Source organism: Bubalus kerabau, chromosome 3 (assembly GCF_029407905.1).
Source record: "Bubalus kerabau isolate K-KA32 ecotype Philippines breed swamp buffalo chromosome 3, PCC_UOA_SB_1v2, whole genome shotgun sequence".
Taxonomy (NCBI): Eukaryota; Metazoa; Chordata; class Mammalia; order Artiodactyla; family Bovidae; genus Bubalus; species Bubalus kerabau.
Window position 1 is genome coordinate 70,914,529 of NC_073626.1, and position 19,871 is coordinate 70,934,399.

The following is a 19,871-nucleotide window of genomic DNA, read 5'->3' on the forward strand; positions in this document are numbered from 1 at the left end:
ATTAAGTATATATTTAATATTAATATATAAGTGATATGTGATATGATATAAATACATAATTTTATATGTAAATGAGTATATATGGATATGGTATACACTTATATGTAAAAACACATATGTAATGTGCTAAGGATAGTGCCTAGTATATACACTGTAAAAATGTGATCTCTGTTACTACGCTGTGTGGCCTTTTCAGAAGCAGAATCATTTATCAGTCACATACACTATTCACATTGTTCCCTCCTCCACCCTTTGTTTCTTGTTTTTCTTACATGGCAGAATGATAAAACAATGGAAATGATGAGGAAAGGAGAGGAGGAGCTGTTGATTGGTGATTGTCCTGGCAAAAGGGAAAATTACTCAACATAAGGGGCAACAAAGCTAGAAAGGAGATGAAAACAAAAATCTGAGTTTAGTGGAAAATCTGAAATGCTGCTCATTTTAATTTCTTTAAAGAAATCTTTGTGAATTCTATAATCAACATTGTCTCTACCTAATAGATTTTTATAGTACATGAACTCTTTTATTTCAGTACTAAAGCAAACATACATATTGATAATAATGGCATCAGAGGGAACTCCTGCTACAGGTTACAGATGTAGATTTGATTTCATTCTGTATATGTTTCTCCATGCAGATCTTCTTTGTCTCTGGCATACCCTCTAAAAATTAGGTGTTTTGTTTGTTTGTATTTTGTTATATAAAGAAGAACCTCTAGCTAAAACCTGAAAAGACCTTCAGAGGTTTGTTTCTAAAGGTCAAAGATTAAAGCAGCATTTCCAGTATTACCTGGTCCTCAACTGAGGTTTTATTGTGCTGGATTAAAGCATAATCCATTGACATAATAAGGCGCCTATTATGTTACAGAGGCAGTAGTGAGTTGATTTTCACATATTATTGGTTTCACAGTACGATGAATACAACTTGGCTTTTACCATCAAAATGAAATTTATGAGAGAGAGCTAACTGCATTCTTATGGGAGAATATATGGATGTGCGGAATTTCTACAGTGAGGGTGGTGACTGTTAGATCTTTGGGGTGTTCAAAGGAATTTGATATAAATAAATGTATATTTATAGTGTGATATAAAAAGCCTTATTTTCAAATAAGGTGGATCCCTATTATGACTCGATTTATTATGATGTATGTAAGATTATATCCTAAACTTTGAGACAGAAATACACATAGGAAGTATTTTACATAAATGCCAAATTGTTGGTATAAAAGACAGTATTGGCTCTGTCCCATGAGAATAGCATCATAATAGGAACATTATACCACCCTTTGTGTTGAAATACCTGCTCATTATATTTTCAATCTTTTTGTTCCTCAGTGAGTCCTTGAGTTTTAGAAAAATTAAGCACTTTCTTGCAGGGTGCAATGCATTTTGGCCCAATTGCTGCTTGTGTCTCCCACTGACTTTTGGGCATCCTGAGGTGAGGAGAAATGTTTCCCAGCAACAGCAGCAGCAGCAAAATCTGGAATAAGATGACAGAGGGGTCAAAACTCAAACTAACTTGTGTAAAATGTGCAGTTTATTCTACTCATTTTCCATTTGCAGAAACATCCTTTGAAGCAATCAGTTTTGGTAAAGTGATATTCAAGAGCAGGTTTTAAAAGTGAAAACAGCAAGGTTGAGGTGAGGGAATTGATGAAAGCATAGTTAATATTTATTCAGAAGATCTACCAGTACTTTAAAACAATCTGTTTAACATGGCAAATGGTCTGTCATTAAAATGCTAATGAAATGGTAAACAACTGCTAAGTTTTTTATGCTAATGAATGGTGGCAGCTAAGTAGTTCTCAAGCCCTGTCTTTATCAGCACAGAGATTTGATGGGATAAGGGGGATCATTGTGCATTCTGACCTTTGTTGATGCAGCAATCTGTTTGTCAGGTTCCATGCTGCAGTCTATTTGATTTGAGTTTGTTAGTACAAAGTGACTCTTGCAGGCTCTCGGGGGCCATGTATTACTCTGTTATCAGAGCCACCATTGTGGGCTTAGAGAAAGCATTTTGCTTCCCTTTGCGAGACCCACAGTGGCAAAATAATTATACATTTGTTCATTGGGCATGTTAAAAGACAGAAGTCGACTGAGTAAATGTTGAAGATCTAATTGGTTTTATTGAACGATTCATGCATCAGACAGCATCCCCACAGTGAACAGGCAAAAGAACGGGAAGATTTTGCCAACCTAAAAATAACACACAATGTGAGAGTTGTGGGTTAACTTTTATTTGGGGCAAAATGAAGACTATAGCCCCGGAGACAGCGATTCGGATAGCTCTGAGAAACTACTTCAAAGAGGTATGGGGGAAAGTCGGTGTGTATGTCCTTTTGGTGAAGGGGGAGTGCATGCAGTCAAATAAATATTTTTTGCAGAAGGTTTCTACTAGTCATGAGGAATCAACATCACCATGAAGGATTTTAGTGCTTTTCTAGTTATGAGGAGATGCAAGAATTGGCCTTATAAAAAATCAGGTCCTGAAAATATCTGTCTGAAGACCTGTTCTGGCAGATTTTCTCAGAGCACAGAGCACGTCACTTCTACTCTCTACTCTGAGCTCCTTTCAGGGGGATGCTGCAAGTTAGCACCGACAGCCAGCACCTGATTTAATCCTTGTAGAGGAGGATGGCAAGTTCCAATGGCAAATGACAATTTGTAGTTGATGGTTTTTAAAGGCATGGCAAGAAAAGCATAAACAAAAGGGATTATTTCAAACCTAAATAACCTATCTATGGGGGACAGAAGGGGTCTGTGTGAAAGATTACCACATCTGCCTTTGGTTGATGGAGAGGGCCCATGTGACCAGTTGCCTCACTGGTGCTCACCAGAAGATCCCACCTTAACTGGTTAGGATTACATTCTTGGGTAGGTTTACATTCCTAGGTTGTAACTGCAGTTAGGTTAGGTACTAGCACAAGTGACTCCATTTTAGGTCTTTTCTTTTTTAACAGGCAGCTATAAGTATACTGTATACTTTTATACTTTAGGCTTTTGACAACTATAATAGCTATAAATTGTAAAAGGCCATTGATCTAATATAAGAAATATCTGTCTTTCAACTTAGCTAAGATTTTGAAGCAAAGCTTTTAAGATAAATATTTTAGTAAATGCTTCTGTAGCATTTGACACATTGATATAATACATCATCTTGGATCTACAAGCTCTGAAGTTAGCAAGGAATGTAACATTACCTAATCAGAAGAATGATGTGTAATTAAATGCAAGGTGGTTATGTGAATGCCCGGTTGAGATCGAAGTATTTACTTTGTAGGGCCTTGCACATCACAGACAGTCAAATATATATCAAATAAAGAAGGAAATTTTTTTTAAGTGAAAAAAATATAGAGAGTATGTACTTTGACGTTAGGGGAAAAAAGAACATCTCTGTTTGATCTATACTTTTAGCTGATTCTCTTTTTGCTGAGTCCTACTCTATATTCCCTAATGCATGGATTGACCTAAAGACTTGCCATTAGGGATAAATGCTTTAGATGCCCTTCTCATTTTTCCTGTTTTTAGGATCAATGTAAATAAGGTATGACAGTCTTTTAACACTATTGCCAATAATGTTCTGCAATGATTTGAAAAATGATGCAGAGTTTATTAAGGAAATTCATTACCAAAAAAAAAAAATCACTGAAATAAAAATTTTAGCTATTCTGAGACACTATGAAAAAAGACTGATGGAAATTTTAATAGTCAGAGGATTTTCCCATGTTGTTCATTTCTCCTTGAAGTCAACGGGCAATTTTAGGCATGTAATTATTTGTGGTCCTATAGGACTTCCCTCGGAGAAGGCAATGGCACCCCACTCCAGTACTCTTGCCTGGAAAATCCCATGGATGGGGAAGTCTGGTGGGCTACAGTCCATGGGGTCTCTAAGAGTCGGACACGACTGAGCGACTTCCCTTTCACTTTTCACTTTCATGCATTGGAGAAGGAAATGGCAACCCACTCCAGTGTTCTTGCCTGGAGAATCCCAGGGATGGGGGAGCCCGGTGGGCTGCCGTCTATGGGGTCGCACAGAGTCAGACACGACTGAAGCGACTTAGCAGCAGCAGCAGCAGCAGCAGGACTTCCCTGGTAGCTCAGCTGATAAAGAATATGCCTGCAATGCAGGAGACCCCGGTTCAATTCCTGGGTTGGGAATATGCCCTGGAGAAGGGATAGGCTATTCAGACCAGTATTCTTGGGCTTCCCTGGTGGCTCAGATGGTAAAGAATCTGCCCACAATGCGGGATACCTAGGTTCAATCCCTGGGTTGGGAAGAGTCCCTGGAAGAGGGCATGGCAACCCACCCAGTGTTCTTGCCTGGAGAATCTCCATGGACAGAGGAGCCTGGTGGGCTACAGTCCATGGAGTTCCAAAGTCGTGTCTGACTGAGTGACTAAGCACAGCACATTATCAGCATGTCAGAGAAAACTGGAACCTTCATACACTGCTGCTGCTGCTGCTAAGTTGCTTCAGTCATGTCCAACTCTGTGCGACCCCAGAGACGGCAGCCCACCAGGCTCCCCCGTCCCTGGGATTCTCCAGGCAAGAACACTGGAGTGGATTGCCATTTCCTTCTCCAATGCATGAAAGTGAAAACTGAAAGTGAAGTCGCTCAGTCGTGTCCGACTCCTGGTGACCCCATGGACTGCAGCCTACCAGGCTCCTCCGTCCATGGGATTTTCCAGGCAAGAGTACTGGAGTGGGGTGCCATTGCCTTCTCCCATACACTGCTAGTGGTAGTATAAAATGGTTTGGCCATTTTTCAAGACAGCCTGAAAGTTCTCAAAAGGTTAAACCATTTGACTATCATATGACCCAACAATCCCCGGTTCCACTCTTAGATGTATATCTAAGTGAACTAAAAACATTGTCACACAAAAATTTATAAGCAAATGTTCATATCAGCATTATTCATAATGGCCCCAAAGTGGAAACAGCCCAAATATCCATCAACTGATGACTAAATAATAAAAAATGGTACATCTACAATAGAATATTATTAATCATTAAAAAGGAATGACATTCTGATACATGCTACAACATGAATGCATCTTAAAAGCATGCCAAGTAAAAGAAAATAGTCACAAAAGACCTCATATCATGTGATTTCATTTATGTGAAATGTCCAGAAAAGACAAATCTGTAGAGACAGAAAGTAGATCAGTGGCTACCAAGAGCTGGAGGCGTTGGGAGAAAGTGAGAGTGACTGCTAAATAGATATGGAGTTTCTTTTAGGGATCATGAAAATCTAATATTGATTATGGTCCTGGTTGCACAGGACTCTGAATATCTGAAAATCATTAAATTGTGCACTCTAAGTGTGTGAATTTTATCTTCATATGCCTGTCATATTTTGTTTAAAAAGGGCATATCAGAGCCTGTCTCCCAGAGAGCCACCTGCACCAGCAGTTACTGATCTACAGTATGTAGAGACTACAGACTAAAGAAAAACGTGTTACGGTGGAAAGGAGTGTTTTAAGTCTCCTACAGACAGGTTATACCAGCTATATAAATACAACTAATACAATTGTTAAAGGGATAGTTACTAAAATAATACAAGGCTTATTAGAAATAAAAGATGAAATAAAAAATTTGGTTCCAACTCCTGTGTGTCCCTCCAAAACCCTGCCACATCATCACCCTGTTTGGATTCTCTAACTCTCCAGTGTCTAGACTAAGGACAATCTTCTAATTGTTTTTTTAGAGAACAAATTGTCCAAGTGATAACTTTCTTGGAAGTAGACCATAACTATGAGTCCAGGGTTTCTTCCTTGGGTGAAAACCCTATGCCTATCTGTGATTTGCATAAAACGCTCCCACTGGCCAGTCAATAATTATGAACAATAAAGAGCATCTGGCTTCAAGAGGCTCCTCCCCTCCTCTCGCCTACATTTTTTGGCCAGTTGGAGGCAAGAGTTGAACAAGAGGATGATATTCTGCCCCACATGCCAGCAGGGTCTCTGTACTGTGTGTCTCAGCAGAGTCTGAGCAGCCCTGGCCTTTACCATAGGGAAGCATCCTGTATCACTGTCTTAGACATTGAGCAAGAAGACCCTTTTTAACAGTATTTTCTCCTCCTGTGCCATTTGCTGACTGCCAGCATAACTCTGTGGTGGTTTAGTTGCTAAGTCATGTCCAGTGACTTAGCATAACTCTTGCTTGCAGGTTGCAGCTCAGCGGTCTTCTTTTTGTGCTTTAAGTTGGGGAGGGAGATGGATGTGAGCAAGAGGTTATATTCATTTTTGTTTTGTTCTTGGCAGGCAGTACATGCCATACTACTACCCTTCCTGCTCTTGTGCGCACACCTACCCTGATGATGCAGCCTTCACTGGATATCAAACCGTTTATGTCATTTCCAGTGGACAGTAATTCTGCTGTTGGGCTCTTTCCAAATTTTAACACAGTGAGTACATGCATTTTTATTTTATTAATCTCCTCCTCAATCTCTTTCATTACAGTTGTGAATAAGCAGTAGATGTGACCTGTGCCCAAGTGTGTAATTTTATACCATATATTGGTTATACAACTCAGCTGTATTATGCAAGATAATGCTTCACCCATGAGAATTAGTCCAAACAAAGCCAGCATATTTACTTTACAAATATTTATTCAGGCAACTTTCACCTGTTGCTTTGTGCAATTTTGATAGACTTTTCAGGGACTTCAGAACCTATGTTATTTCTGGGATGCTGTTCCCATGCTCAGGAGCACAATTTAGAGATCTCAAGTCATATTGATTTTTTCCTTGCTAGTAGAAGGAAAAAAAAAGTGTATGTTTCAGCTCTCTGGGGACATTTTTATTTGGAAGATTATTTTAGATAAAGACTCTTACACAAACAAAAATTTTATTTGGACGCTATTGTAGATTATGTGAATCTGAGGCTGTTAATAAAAAGAAAAAATTCACTTTATATCTACATGTTAGTTGTCCACATGATAAATATTAGTGAATTACCTGTAATTGCCAATGTTCTTTATTCAGGGCAGCTAATCTTTTATCTGAATGAAAGACAGTTTTTATAGATATGCCATGTGGAGCATGACACCCTTCAACAATAGAATTCCGCCCAAAATCTGCCCATAGCCAACTTCTAAGCTTACAGTAAAAGAAAAGGTTAACCAGTTCAGATAACTGCATAAATTATGTCTGTTCAGTCAATGAATATAGCCGGTTGGGGCATGATGGTCTACATGAATGATCCAGCATTGTAGAATAGAAGCTACCATCATCAAGAAAAAGAACTGCATTATCAGCATCACCAGACAGGGGACATCTGAAGCACTGCCAAATATTTCCTTCTGCAGATTTATCTTCTGTATGAAGTGAAAACAGCAACAGGACTTTTCCTCAAGGATTGTAAATAAAATCTGCTGACAGGCCTTCTGTCGTAACTTAGGCCTTCTAACGTAATTAAAGGGTCATTGGTCAGCCAGCTTTTTAAAGAGCACCGGCCTTGACTTAGCAAGTAAATGGTTGAATGTTTTCATCTTCTTGGGGTTTTTCAGATACAAGTCACACAATTTTTTTTAAAGGCCTAAAATGGTGAACACTGTTTCTGGTGAAGTGGAGCAGCTCAGTAAGATAAATCACCCCTGGCCTGCTCACATTAATCCATCAGGAGTGACCATGCCAAAGCAACACGTTGTGCCATTTTAGAGAATGAACTGAAGCATGCCTGTTCTATCCTCTGTCTAAACATGGGTGATGCATTCCAGGCATAATTGAATTAAGCTGTACTTCTGAAAACATTTATTAGATATTCGTGTTTTGATTACTGTACTTTTGAAAGACAGCATTTATAACCACTGCAGAAGTCCAGTCACTGTCAGAAAGCAGAATTGAAAATGTGAGTAAGCATAAATGTGTCCTATGGTGGTTTACCTCTCAGTATTTTTTTTTTTAACACAAGTAGTACTTATTTCAAAAATTCAAATAAAACATTAACGTTCAAAGCAAAATGTCAAAGTCACCATTCCTTATTGCTGTAGACACACTCCCTTTACTAGAGAAAAGTGCTCTCTGTGGCTGGCATGCATTCTTCCAGCCCCTTCTAGAAGTATGTTATATACATATATAACAGGAACCTACTATCTAATTAGCGCTGTTCTCTAAGTCACTTTTAGAGAACTTCTAAATGCCTTACATATACTTCTCTGTTTTTAATGGCTGTAAAGCAACAGTGGAAAGAATATTTTATAAGTTAAAAAAAAAAACAGCAGCCTTATAGTGGCTTGTTAATGTTGTGTAGGACTTACAGATGCACTGATGTTAGTCACAGTCGTGCCCAGCTCTTTGCAGCCCCATAGATCCCACCAAGCTTCTCTGTCCATGGGATTCTCCAGGCAAGAATACTGAGTGGATTGCCATGCCCTCCTCCAGGAGAATCTTCCGGACCCAGGGATCGAATTCAGGTCTCCTGCATTGCAGGCAGATTCTTTACCATCTGAGCTACCACAGCAATTAACCATATGATATATTAATATTTGGGAGGAGGCAGTGGCACCCCACTCCAGTACTATTGCCTGCAAAATGCCATGGACGAAGGAGCCTGGTAAGCTGCAGTCCATGGGGTCGCACAGAGTCGGACACGACTGAAGTGACTTAGCAGCAGCATGTTAATATTTGAGAAAATCCAAGGAATAATTCTACTAGTAGAATCTCATTGTTTTTTCTTCTTGCTGCTGCTACTGCTGCTAAGTCGCTTCAGTCGTGTCCGACTCTGTGCAACCCCATAGATGGCAGCCCACCATGCTCCCCTGTCTCTGGGATTCTCAAGGCAATCACACTGGAGTGGGTTACCATTTCCTTCTCCAACTTTCAAATGAAAGTATTTTTTCATGAAAGTGAAGAATATAGCAAAGAACTGCCTGATATAATCATTTTATTCTCTCTATATTATATCCAAGGCATTTATTGGATAGAGAGTTCTTCTGGTAATGTATTAAAAATTAAGTCATTTAATTTTTAAGTCAGACCCGCTATCATCTTGCAAAAAAAACTGAATTTATGGGATCATTGGGTTACCTATGATTTTTCACTGATTTGAAGTTTCAGTTACTCTGATCCTTTTTCTATGGTCTCTTCCATTCCAATGTCTAATTCACCCAACAAACTTCCCAGGGCAATTTCACAGAAGTCACTGTCCACACTTTCCTAGGAAAATAGTTTTACATCACTACTAATAATTATACTGGATTATTGTATTTTGAGGTGTTTTACATTCTTCGAAGGACTCAGAACATTTTAATCGACCATGATTATTATTCCTATTGTCTACATGAGGCAAAGGCATTAGTGAAGGAAGAACTGAGTCTTGAATTAGAATCTTCTAACTTCAAAATTGATGTTCTGGCTCTTCCGTGTCCTTGATTCTTTTGGTCCATGTCACCTCCCACCTCATTCAGTGTGAACAATGCTCGATCAGAAATCTTCTGTGCTCTTTTTGGCAGCTTGGTAGACAATTTTCAGCAGAATCATTAAGCAGAAAGAGGAAAGAATTTTTTTGAATGTGTAAAATAGACCTCTGCAAACAATATCTATGAAGCAGGATGTATTTTAAAAAGTTGTAATTTCTTATTAGCAAATTTTAAAAGTATATTCTACTCAGTAGTCTATGTGCTCTTTGAGAACCAACATGAATGCTACCATAATCACTTCATTTTAAAATCAAGAATAATATTAGTAAATATAAGAAATATATTTTAACCCATAACTATTATCAGAAGAATGAACACTGTACTCTGAGACCATAGCTGAAAGCTTTTAAGTTCCAAGTTTTGCTATTTTCTCTAAGTGGATTTAAAATACATATGTGAAGTAATGATTTCCTCCTGTTTTTATAGTGGAGTAGGATACTGTTACGCAATAAACACAGCAAGAATGAAATGGGATTCTGTCATACTGAAAGCAGAATAGGTGGCTATTCTATGCTAAATTGTGTGCAAAGAAGATGCATGCTTCACAGGATTCATTTAGTGGCCATCTTCCCTTACAACTGACAAAATCTCTCTCAGTGTTTATAGGTGAGAATAAGCAAAAGCTTCAAGAACACTTTTGGAGGAGAGTTCTGAGGAGACATGCTAGGGAAAATGGGGTTTGGCTCACTGATGTTTTGTGGTGGACTGTATGTCAAGGGTGCGTGTCTGGAGAATAAGGACGTTAACTCTGCTCTTCAGGAGTTGGACTTCACAGAGGGACTGTTTGAGGCTCTGACGGGTGAAAGACTGAGCAAACCAAAATGTAAATTTTTAAAGGTCTTGACCTTTTCATCTAAGGCCTGTTAGGCTTTCCCGCCAGGCAAGTCACCGAGGCTCACTTCCGCCATGCTACCCAACCTCCGTTTATTTGTCATTCAGGGCCCAACATAGATAGCACCTCCTTCACAGGAAACTTTCTATGACTCTTCCAGTCTGACTTAAGTGCCCATCCTCTGTAGTCCCAAGATCAGATCAGATCAGATCAGTCGCTCAGTTGTGTCCGACTCTTTGCGACCCCATGAATCACAGCACGCCAGGCCTCCCTGTCCATCACCAACTCCTGGAGTTCACTGAGACTCACGTCCATTGAGTCAGTAGTCCCAAAGTAACTCCCAATTGCACCATATTCTCCCTGATTAACCATCAGTCTTCACTGGATCGTCAAATTCTTGAGAACAGGGGCTATTTTTGTTTATCTTTGTATGCTTGGTGTCTGGCACAGCTGCTCAATAAAACTTTTTTGAAGGAAGGATAGAGGAAAGAGTGCTAGTTCCTCAGTTTTCAGTGTCCCTGGTACCCCACCTAGCAAAGGGAATGTCAGCATTTCTGAGCCCTAAGGACAAGGTGATAAGAGTAGGTGTTTACTTTTATTTTCCTGAGAATTGTCATCCTTTTTTAGTTTAAAAGGAGTAATTAGATATAAACTTTTCTCTAGCTATAGTTCTGGCTTTCTCTGTGTGGATGGTATAGAAACTCTACAAATATCAACTGCATTCTTTGTCCTAGGTCCTAGTCTTAGGAGCATTTAGTTTAAAATCAAGGTCATTAGTTATGGAATTAACATTCCATATGAAAACATAATATATGAACTAAGGAGTACTGGGTTTGGGGAAGGAGATAAACAAAAAATTAAAACAAGAGTACCATAGTGCCCAAGAAACTTATAGGAAATAGAATTAATAAGTAAGAAGAGGCAAGATAATATAATGCTGCTGCTGCTGCTGCTGCTGCTAAGTCACTTCAGTCGTGTCTGACTCTGTGCGACCCCAGAGATGGCAGCCCACAAGGCTCCCCCGTCCCTGGGATTCTTCAGGCAAGAACACTGGAGTGGGTTGCCATTTCCTTCTCAATGCATGAAAGTGAATAGTGAAAGTGAAGTCACTCAGTCACGTCTGACTCTTAGCGACCCCATGGACTGTAACCCACCAGGCTCCTCCATCCATGGGATTTTCCAGGCAAGAGTACTGGAGTGGGGTGCCGTTGCCTTTTCCAAGATAATATAATAACCCCCCAAAAAATAGATAAAATACTTACTGAACTTTATAGTGTTCAAGAAAGGCCAGAAAGAATGAATTTTTGCATCCCAATAGAACTATTTTCTTTATTTTGTTATTCACTTTACTTCAATTTGCAAAGTACTTCATGGCCATCCTTTAATTTTTGTGCATGATTTTTTTTAGCTGCCAAATGTATATAATTATTTCTTCCTATTAGAATCAGAATCTCCCAATCATTTATTGTGGATTCCATTTTTATCTTCCTCTTACCTGGATAATACTTGGTATTTAATACTTGGTATTCTATACCTGGATAATACATGGTTATCTTTAATAAGAGACATCTTCAAATTTTAAATAAGTTGCATACTTACCATGATGGATCATGTCAACTTAATATGATAAAATAGGTCCATTTTGTAGGCATACCTATATACATGCTATTATTGACTGAATATGTCCTCCTCCCCAAATTCACATATTGAAGCTCTAACACCTGATAATACTTAGAAATTGGGCCTTTGAGAGATGATTAGTTAGATGAGGTCTTGAGGGTGGTGCCCTCATAATGTGATTAGTGCCCTTTTAGGTAGAGACACCAGAAAGCTATTCCTTTATCTACCATGTGAGAACATAGTGAAAAGGAAGCCATCTGCAAGCAGAAAGACAGCTCTTACCATAACCTGACTGTGCTGGTGGCCTTGATCTTGGGCTTTTAGCCTCCAAGATTGTGAGAAATTTATTTCTGTTGTTTCAGCCACCCAGTCCATGGTATTTTGTTATGGCAGCTCAAGCAGACTAAGACACATATGCAGCCTATATATTGTTTTTGTTTTTGTTATTATTTATTTGCTAAATCATGTCCAATTTTTCAAGTTTCTTTTTGACAGTCACATATTAGATATATGCACAGATATATTTGTGTGATGCTCCAGAGCTATAGCTATAATCGAGAGCCCCTGTAAGACCACAGTCGTCTGTCAGTTTCCCTACTGACTGGCAGTATTTTCCATGCCTGTTTATTTCAAATGTCTTTGTGAGTCCTGCCATGTTTTTGCATCTCCTCCAGGAAAGGATACGCGCAATGAGGGTCACTGATACTTTATTGCAAGAGGCTCAATTATCTTATTTTTGTGGAAAAAAAATGGATTTTTATTACCTACCTTGAATTTATTTTTTTCCTGACTCATGAACAAACATGTGGAGAAGAAGAAAGATTATTTCTATTGTATAAAGTCCCAAATTGCTATATGATTCTTTGAACCATCCATAACAAGTTGTAGAATGAGAAATATGTTTACCATTTATTTTATGGTTCTAAATTCTTTGAGATTCTGGATCATTCATAGTTTGTGATTTCAACGACTATTTAAAATTTTTCTTTCTTTTAGTAGAAATAATCATATATTTATCAAGGAGGTCCAAAATAAAGAAATCAGGAATCAAACTCACATTCACTTTGCTGTGAACTCATGCCATGCTTCTCATGAGATGTTACTGTAAGGAAACCTGAAGTAAGCTAGAACATTCCATTTTTACCTGCCTTTAAAATCTATATCAATTTAATGAAGTCCTTAGATTGTGTTCAAATATCCCATGTCTCTTTTCACTCTTGAAATCCTTTTAGAATATATAGATATTATTGATATGGTATGTATATTTGCATGTATGCTTACATAATATGTGGCCATATATGTGCTCTGTCCTTAATGAAATTATTTGTTCAAGTCATCCAGGAAAAAACATGCATTCACAACCACTTGTAGAATGTCTACATGTGCCAGTCTTTGTGCTAAGTAATAGTGTATAAGTAATAGTGAATAAGTAATAGTGAATAAGACAGAAGCTGCTTTCACTATCTGGTAGATATTACTTCTTCCTCTTGTTTAATTTGTCATCAGATAACAGAGGATTCTGCTTATAATGAATAGTGAAGTCAGTTGATAAAAGCTGCCAAGAAACATCAGGTTAAGACCTTGATGGACCTTTACAGGGTCAGGAATCACAAGGTTTCAGGAGCATGTGAAAAGAGGGACCCATAGTTCCACCATGCTGTGTCCTCTTTCGTGTCCCTTTCATTATCCTAGCCTCAACCTCACATGGCTCTGGAGCCTCATCTTCAGTGCTAGAGTTTCAAGGATTATGTGTACTTGGAGGGCACATCAGATTTTCTGGCAAGACAGATCTTCAGTCTTGGAGCTGTCCCAGGTCAGCATTTTTTAGAGTAGAGTCAACTTGGCAAAAGTGTCTGTGTCAGGCCCTCTTTTTAAAAAATGTGTCTTATTCTTAACTAATCTCCAGCTAAATCAAAGAAGAAACCAACAACAACCTTGTTCCTAGGTTCTTTCAGTGACCAAGCCTTTTTAATGCCTGTGGTAAAGTAGGAGAGCTTAATAAATATAAAATGTGGCAGAATATTATTGTACAAAACATTGCTTCCAGCCCAGAAACAGTATTTCTAAATCAGTTACTCTATAAACAATCATTGATGGTGGTGTTCCTTGAGAAACCTTTATCAAAAGCTTGGGAACCCATCAATAGCACAGACTTTTTTTTCTTCTCTCTAGATTCTTATATTCAGAATTAGATCTCAAATCTCTTTGGGGAAGGGAAAAACATGTTTTAGAATATTCTAATCCCTATATTTTTTATAGTGGCTTTTGAGGGTGCTACAGATGAATTGGAGTGCTATTTAGCAATCTGTGAAGTTTCAACATCTTTGCGGAGATCAGTAGGGATCTTGGAAAAATACTTTTTTTTCACAGGTTTAGCTGTCAATTTAAGTTTTCTTACCTTCCTTTGTATATTCTGATGCTTGAGACAACGTGAAAGAACATAAATTATGTGAATGATACCTTATTTTCATAGAATTCTAGTATCAGAGGGCTTTAGTGTATTTTAAAGGCATTCTACAATGAATTTTTTTTTTTTTACTTTACAATATTGAATGAAATTTTTTTAACACACCTATGTTTAAAATAGGCTACATGTGTCTTTGTGGTACCCTTTTTGCAGAGCAGAAGGTTGTAGAATATAATCTAGTCTACTTATTTCTTCCTATAGACAGTTCTGCCAATGAAAAGAGGGCAAGTAAAAACTATCAGACAGGCAAGAGCTGGTTCTCCACCCTATGGTATCCTGAATTTAAATGTGTGTATTTCTCACAGGTTGTTCATATGGGGCATACTATTTAAAGTATCCAATAAATCCTCATGGCTCCTAACATCGGGCTTTGCAGGATATTCTATTCAGAAGATGAATTTGTCTTGTCAGTCTCATAGGGACAGTTTCTAGAGCCAAGTGAAGATCTGAGAGGTAGAGCAGGAAATATATGTGTTCTCTTTCACAGGCTTGTGATTTACAGATAATTAGATATATACAGAAAGTCTCCAACAATTCAAAACTTGTATCTGGGTCTAATTTCTTTGTTTTCCTTATGTAGACATCAAGTTTCCATAATATGTAAAAGGGTTAATTGTCATGATAATCAAATCCACAAAATTTCCATTTCCAAAATGAGCTGAAGCTATTAGATGCTAAAATGATTACTAATAGCCATTATCACATGATACATACTTAAGTTTCAACTTTGAAGTACTTACCTTCTAAAGGAGTCAGTGGCATTCATTCATTTAGTCAGTCAGTCAGTCAGCATTGATATCCCACTTCCTCCCCAAAACCACTTGCAACATCCCCTCTGATCTGAGGAATAAGGCTTCTTGACATGTTCCAAAGTGAGTCTTCTAACAGTCCTGCCTGGCCTTGGACTCTACTTTGTGCCACCCTGGGGAGCAGGAACCAGAGTGGAGGGGAGAAAAAGGAAGAGCGGTCTATTTCATTACATAGGGAAGGAGCACTTCACAAGAGTCAGACCACCACAATGGACTTGTTTTCTTTGATCTTGAAAAAAGCAACTTGGTTCTACTTTTCCTCAATCTAAAACTAGGGGATGATTAATAACCTTCCTAGTCTATATCATGACATCATGAAAATTTGAGTTATTATATTTATGGAGTATTGAGGATATGACTGACGATTTAGAAAATTTCTGGAATTTAGTGAATGTGAAAAAATGGAAGCAATATAACATACCACCATCCTATTTTTAGTAATTTAAAATACCCATCAATTTCAAATGAGATGTTTATGAGGTGATTCCCAAACAGAAAAACTGTATTCTTATAAGTAATATAAATATTTTTATTAATATTTCTATCTCTTTGATCTCATCTTCTTAGCCAGTTACCTTAAACAAATCAAGATATGTTTATCCCTGGGGCTAGAATTGTGCATTAGAGCGATCCTAACTAAGGTTGATGCTAAGAATATGGCTGAGACCTCATTGTTGAGTTTTAAATTTACAGTCAGCTTGAAGAAGTCATGTCTGGCACTAAGCAGGTGCTCGATTTACGTTAGCTCAAATGATGTAAAAGTAGTGCAAGCTAAAGACCAGAATCACCAGACCTGAAAACAAGGAAGAGGAATAATGGATTTTGAGCAGTGCTGGGGAGAAGGTATATTGAGTGGAGGTTGGGAATAGCCACAACTAGTTTGGCTGGATTCCTTTTTTTCTCCATTTATCTTCAATAATATTTAGATTTTAAAGGCCACGTATAAAGATATTTTGAGCCCAAAAGCTTTGCACCTGTGACACATGGGCATTGACACCAAAGACACAAAGATGTTTTCTGCTATATTTTCACACTGCTCTAGACTTCCAAATATAGAACCTTTATTCTCACATTATTTATTCATCAAATTGATGTTAGTTAAAATGGAAATTAAAAATATTTTAAACTCAAAATAGTCCACATGTTCATTTATCCTTCTTGTATTGATAAAGGAAGTATATTCTAAACATTCTTTGGATCTTTAACCGTTACAGAACTCTCTTCACCATACTGCCTTCTTTTTTTATTTAATTTGCCAATTTAATTTGAATTTAATTTGCCAGTCATGCGAGAAGAACCCATGCAACCTGTGCAGTAATACCTAATTGTAAATTCAGTGTGACATCTACCTGTAAACTCAAAGCTTCCTCAAAAACGACCAGTGGGTTTATACTCTATTCCCAAATATTATATAGCCCTTAAAGATATGTACATATGTATGAAAACTGTTCTTTCTTAGAATATAAACAGTAGCCTAAATAAAACTTTAAAAATATACAAGCCAAGATATTCTATCTCCATAGCTGTCAGGAATAGCAGAGAAATGTATCAATCTGTAGACTTCTGGGGCAGGAAGGGAGGGATTAAAACAGATACATTTTAAATCAGTTCCTTCATAAAAGAACTTTCTAGAAAGAGCCTGTGGCACATAGCTCATCACTCCTTGTGCAATCAGACCCTTCATTGTCTTCTGAGAGAGCTGCCACTTCACAAGACCGGCCCCTTTAATGGATGAGTAGCCTCTGAAGAAGAATTGTGATAGCCAGATGTGGAGTTCTTTGAAGCTACACATTCTGGGGAACCATCATTTTGGTTATAAGCATGAGTAATATCAGAATTTCCTGGGAATCAGCCATCACAGGAAATTATCAGCAATTCATAGACTTTCCTTTTTGTATTTGCTTCAGCCTCAAGGATAATCACAAAAGATTATAGTCTCCATTTCGGCTTCCATATCACTGAAATATTCTTCTCTGCTGAGAACAATTGATTTCCAGAGGCCAGCTTTTAACTCCAGCTTCAGGAGGCCACTCAGGCTGCAATGGTTTGATAACCGCCAACAGTTGTTTCTATGATATGGTTCTGATGTGAGGCAGAGATTCAGTGATTCCTGACTAATTATAAGAATCCTTTTAAATAAAGTGGCATATCAACTTCTCGTGCTATTGGATATCGTTATTTTTTTCCATTTTAATAAGTGTTAGAAGTTGAGGGAGACAGAAGGGTAAATAAAAATTTTCAAATGACTTGTGAAGATTTTGAAGCCAGCATCCTGAAAGACCGAATTTCAGAATGGAAAACAGAATAATTCAGAAATGTTTGTGAAAGTCTTCAGAGATAGATTAAAAATACCAGTGATTTTTGCTTCATATTAAGATTCTTCATGAACATTATGAAGGGATTTTGTGATTCATGACAACTTGCTATGTAATTCATATAGGTCTTCCTCCTTTGCTTGATTAGGAAATATTGATGCCATGTCCATGGTGAAAATGTAAGGACGTTTTTAACTGATTATTTTATTTTATTTGCATATTCATTTTTCTCTTACATATGATGCTCTTACTCTGAACACACGGGGACAGAAAAAACTTTCTTTATATGTGAAATAAATTTGGTGGATAAAATAGTTTTACGTAGAAGTAAATGTTCCTTCATTACAAATTCAAAACACTACATTTCCTTACAAATTCAAAAGAAAGGAAGGCAGTTCAGTTTAAACTACTTTTGGTGTTAAATGTAGCCTCCTTGCATCTCATAAAAGTAACTATAAATCAAATGAATAAATATTAATGTCAAGCTGTACTTATTTAATAAAGCCTTATTTAATAAAGCGATTATCACCCCAGAAAGCAGAGGAAGGCACTTTATTAAAATTCTTTATTTTAGTTTGCACGTATGGTGTATTTTGTATTATATAAATGCAGAGTTGAATCAAAAATTTTTTTTTGCTGAGGAGAGTAAATATGTATATACATATCCATCCATACAAAAAGGTACTAGCAAGATGACTGTATAATATATAATAGTTTTTATGTCACCCATCCACAAAACCACTCAGGGACCACTTTCCTAACTAAAGTCCTAAAATGTTAAGTGTGGCAGGTAAGCCTGCATGAAGAAGGACCAGTAGAATCAACATTGGTTTAGCCATGACATCCTTGGAAAGGAATGCGAGAAGGGAACGGATAAATGCAAGATGCCCAGTTAAAGTTGATTTCCAGGTAAACAATGAAGTATTTTTAATATAAGAATATCCTATGTAATATTTGGCACATCATTTATATTTTTAAAAAAAGGATTTTTATTTCAAGCTTGGTAACCAGAGCAGGAGATCTGGGTTCTGGTCTTAGCTGTAGAGGTTCAAGCAAGTTACTAAAATTCTCCAAATCTTTTCTCATTTTCAAGTGAGAAAGTTGGAGTAAAATAATACTGGTGAGACTGGGACCTCATCTACATGCTTTAACCAGACCTGTTTTCCATGTTTTATTATCCTGTGTTTCCAGTTAGGATTCTGTTTGGGGGTAGAGTGGGGGGAAGGTTCTGAAACTCAAAGCAAATTAAAAGTTTGAAAGTATAGATGCTCCCTGACATTTTACTGCTCTCCTGTGAGAGTGTGACATGGGACAGCCCACAGTGATGCTTAGGATTGGAACGTTCCAGATACGCTGCCTTGCATTGAGCCTTGCAGTCCTCGCCTGTCAGGCTCCTTCTGAGTGCAAGAGTAAGGAATGTGTTGGCCTCTATTTGGGGGAAAAAGCACTTCATTTCCACTTTGCTTTACAGAATGAAGAATGCATTCAAACAGGTCCAGATTTCTGATTTTGCAATTCTTCCAGCCTGGTGGGGTTTTCTTTTCATCTTAAGCCTTTTTAATTTGTGTCATGGACCTATTTTGCCTCCGTGTCAGGAGGTATCTGATAGTTACTAAACATCCTTTCAAGCTTAGCTTTGACAGAAGGGTTTTGAAAAGATGTCAGTCAGTGCGTTTGGCTGTTGAGGAGGGATATTTGTTTTTAAATCAAGAAAGCTCATTATATCACTAGTCATTGAGAAAGGCCTTGTGATTTTTTTTAGGCCATTTACCAGAAAAATAGGCAAATATATCACTATTATTTCATTCAGAGACTTAGCACCAGTAATTTTTTTTAATTGCATTTATAATCATGAGCAAGTATTGTTTGGTTATTTGTATGCCTTTTTTTAATAAGAATAAAAAGTTCTGCTTTGTTTTTTTTTTAAGTTCTATTAAAAAAAAAAGATATTTCTCAGACTTATTTTTGGCCCTGAATTTTATGTTGCTGCTGCTGCTGCTAAGTCGCTTCAGTCCTGTCCGACTCTGTGCGATCCTAGAGATGGCAGCCCACCAGGCTCCCCTGTCCCTGGGATTCTCCAGGCAAGAATACTGGAGTGGGTTGCCATTTCCATCTCCAATGCATGAAAGTGAAAAGTGAAAGTGAAGTCGCTCAGTCATGTCCGACTCTTAGCGACCCCATGGACTGCAGCCTACCAGGCTCCTCCGTCCATGGGATTTTCCAGGCAAGAGTACTGGAGTGGGGTGCCATTGCCTTCTCTGGAATTTTATGTTATAGAAGCTTAATCCTAGAGCCAAGTTTGGAGTGTTTTCAAGCCACTATTTTAAAAAGAAAAGCAGGAAAGGCCGGAAGGCAGGTGACCATCTTCTATCTCGGATACCAGCCTGTTCTTCCAAACAAAGCTGGGTA

At 37.8% G+C, this 19,871-nt stretch overlaps 1 protein-coding gene across 5 annotated transcripts in view; it reads left to right on the plus strand.

Moving 5' to 3' along the window:
• Positions 1-19,871, plus strand: part of ZNF385B (zinc finger protein 385B) — a 369,520-nt gene that overhangs the window by 261,685 nt on the left and 87,964 nt on the right. For all 5 annotated transcript variants that reach the window (XM_055572052.1, XM_055572053.1, XM_055572057.1 and 2 more), the window contains one exon: positions 6,263-6,405. In XM_055572052.1, coding sequence (XP_055428027.1) covers positions 6,263-6,405 — 143 coding nt within the window. The remainder of the gene's footprint in view (positions 1-6,262; positions 6,406-19,871) is intronic.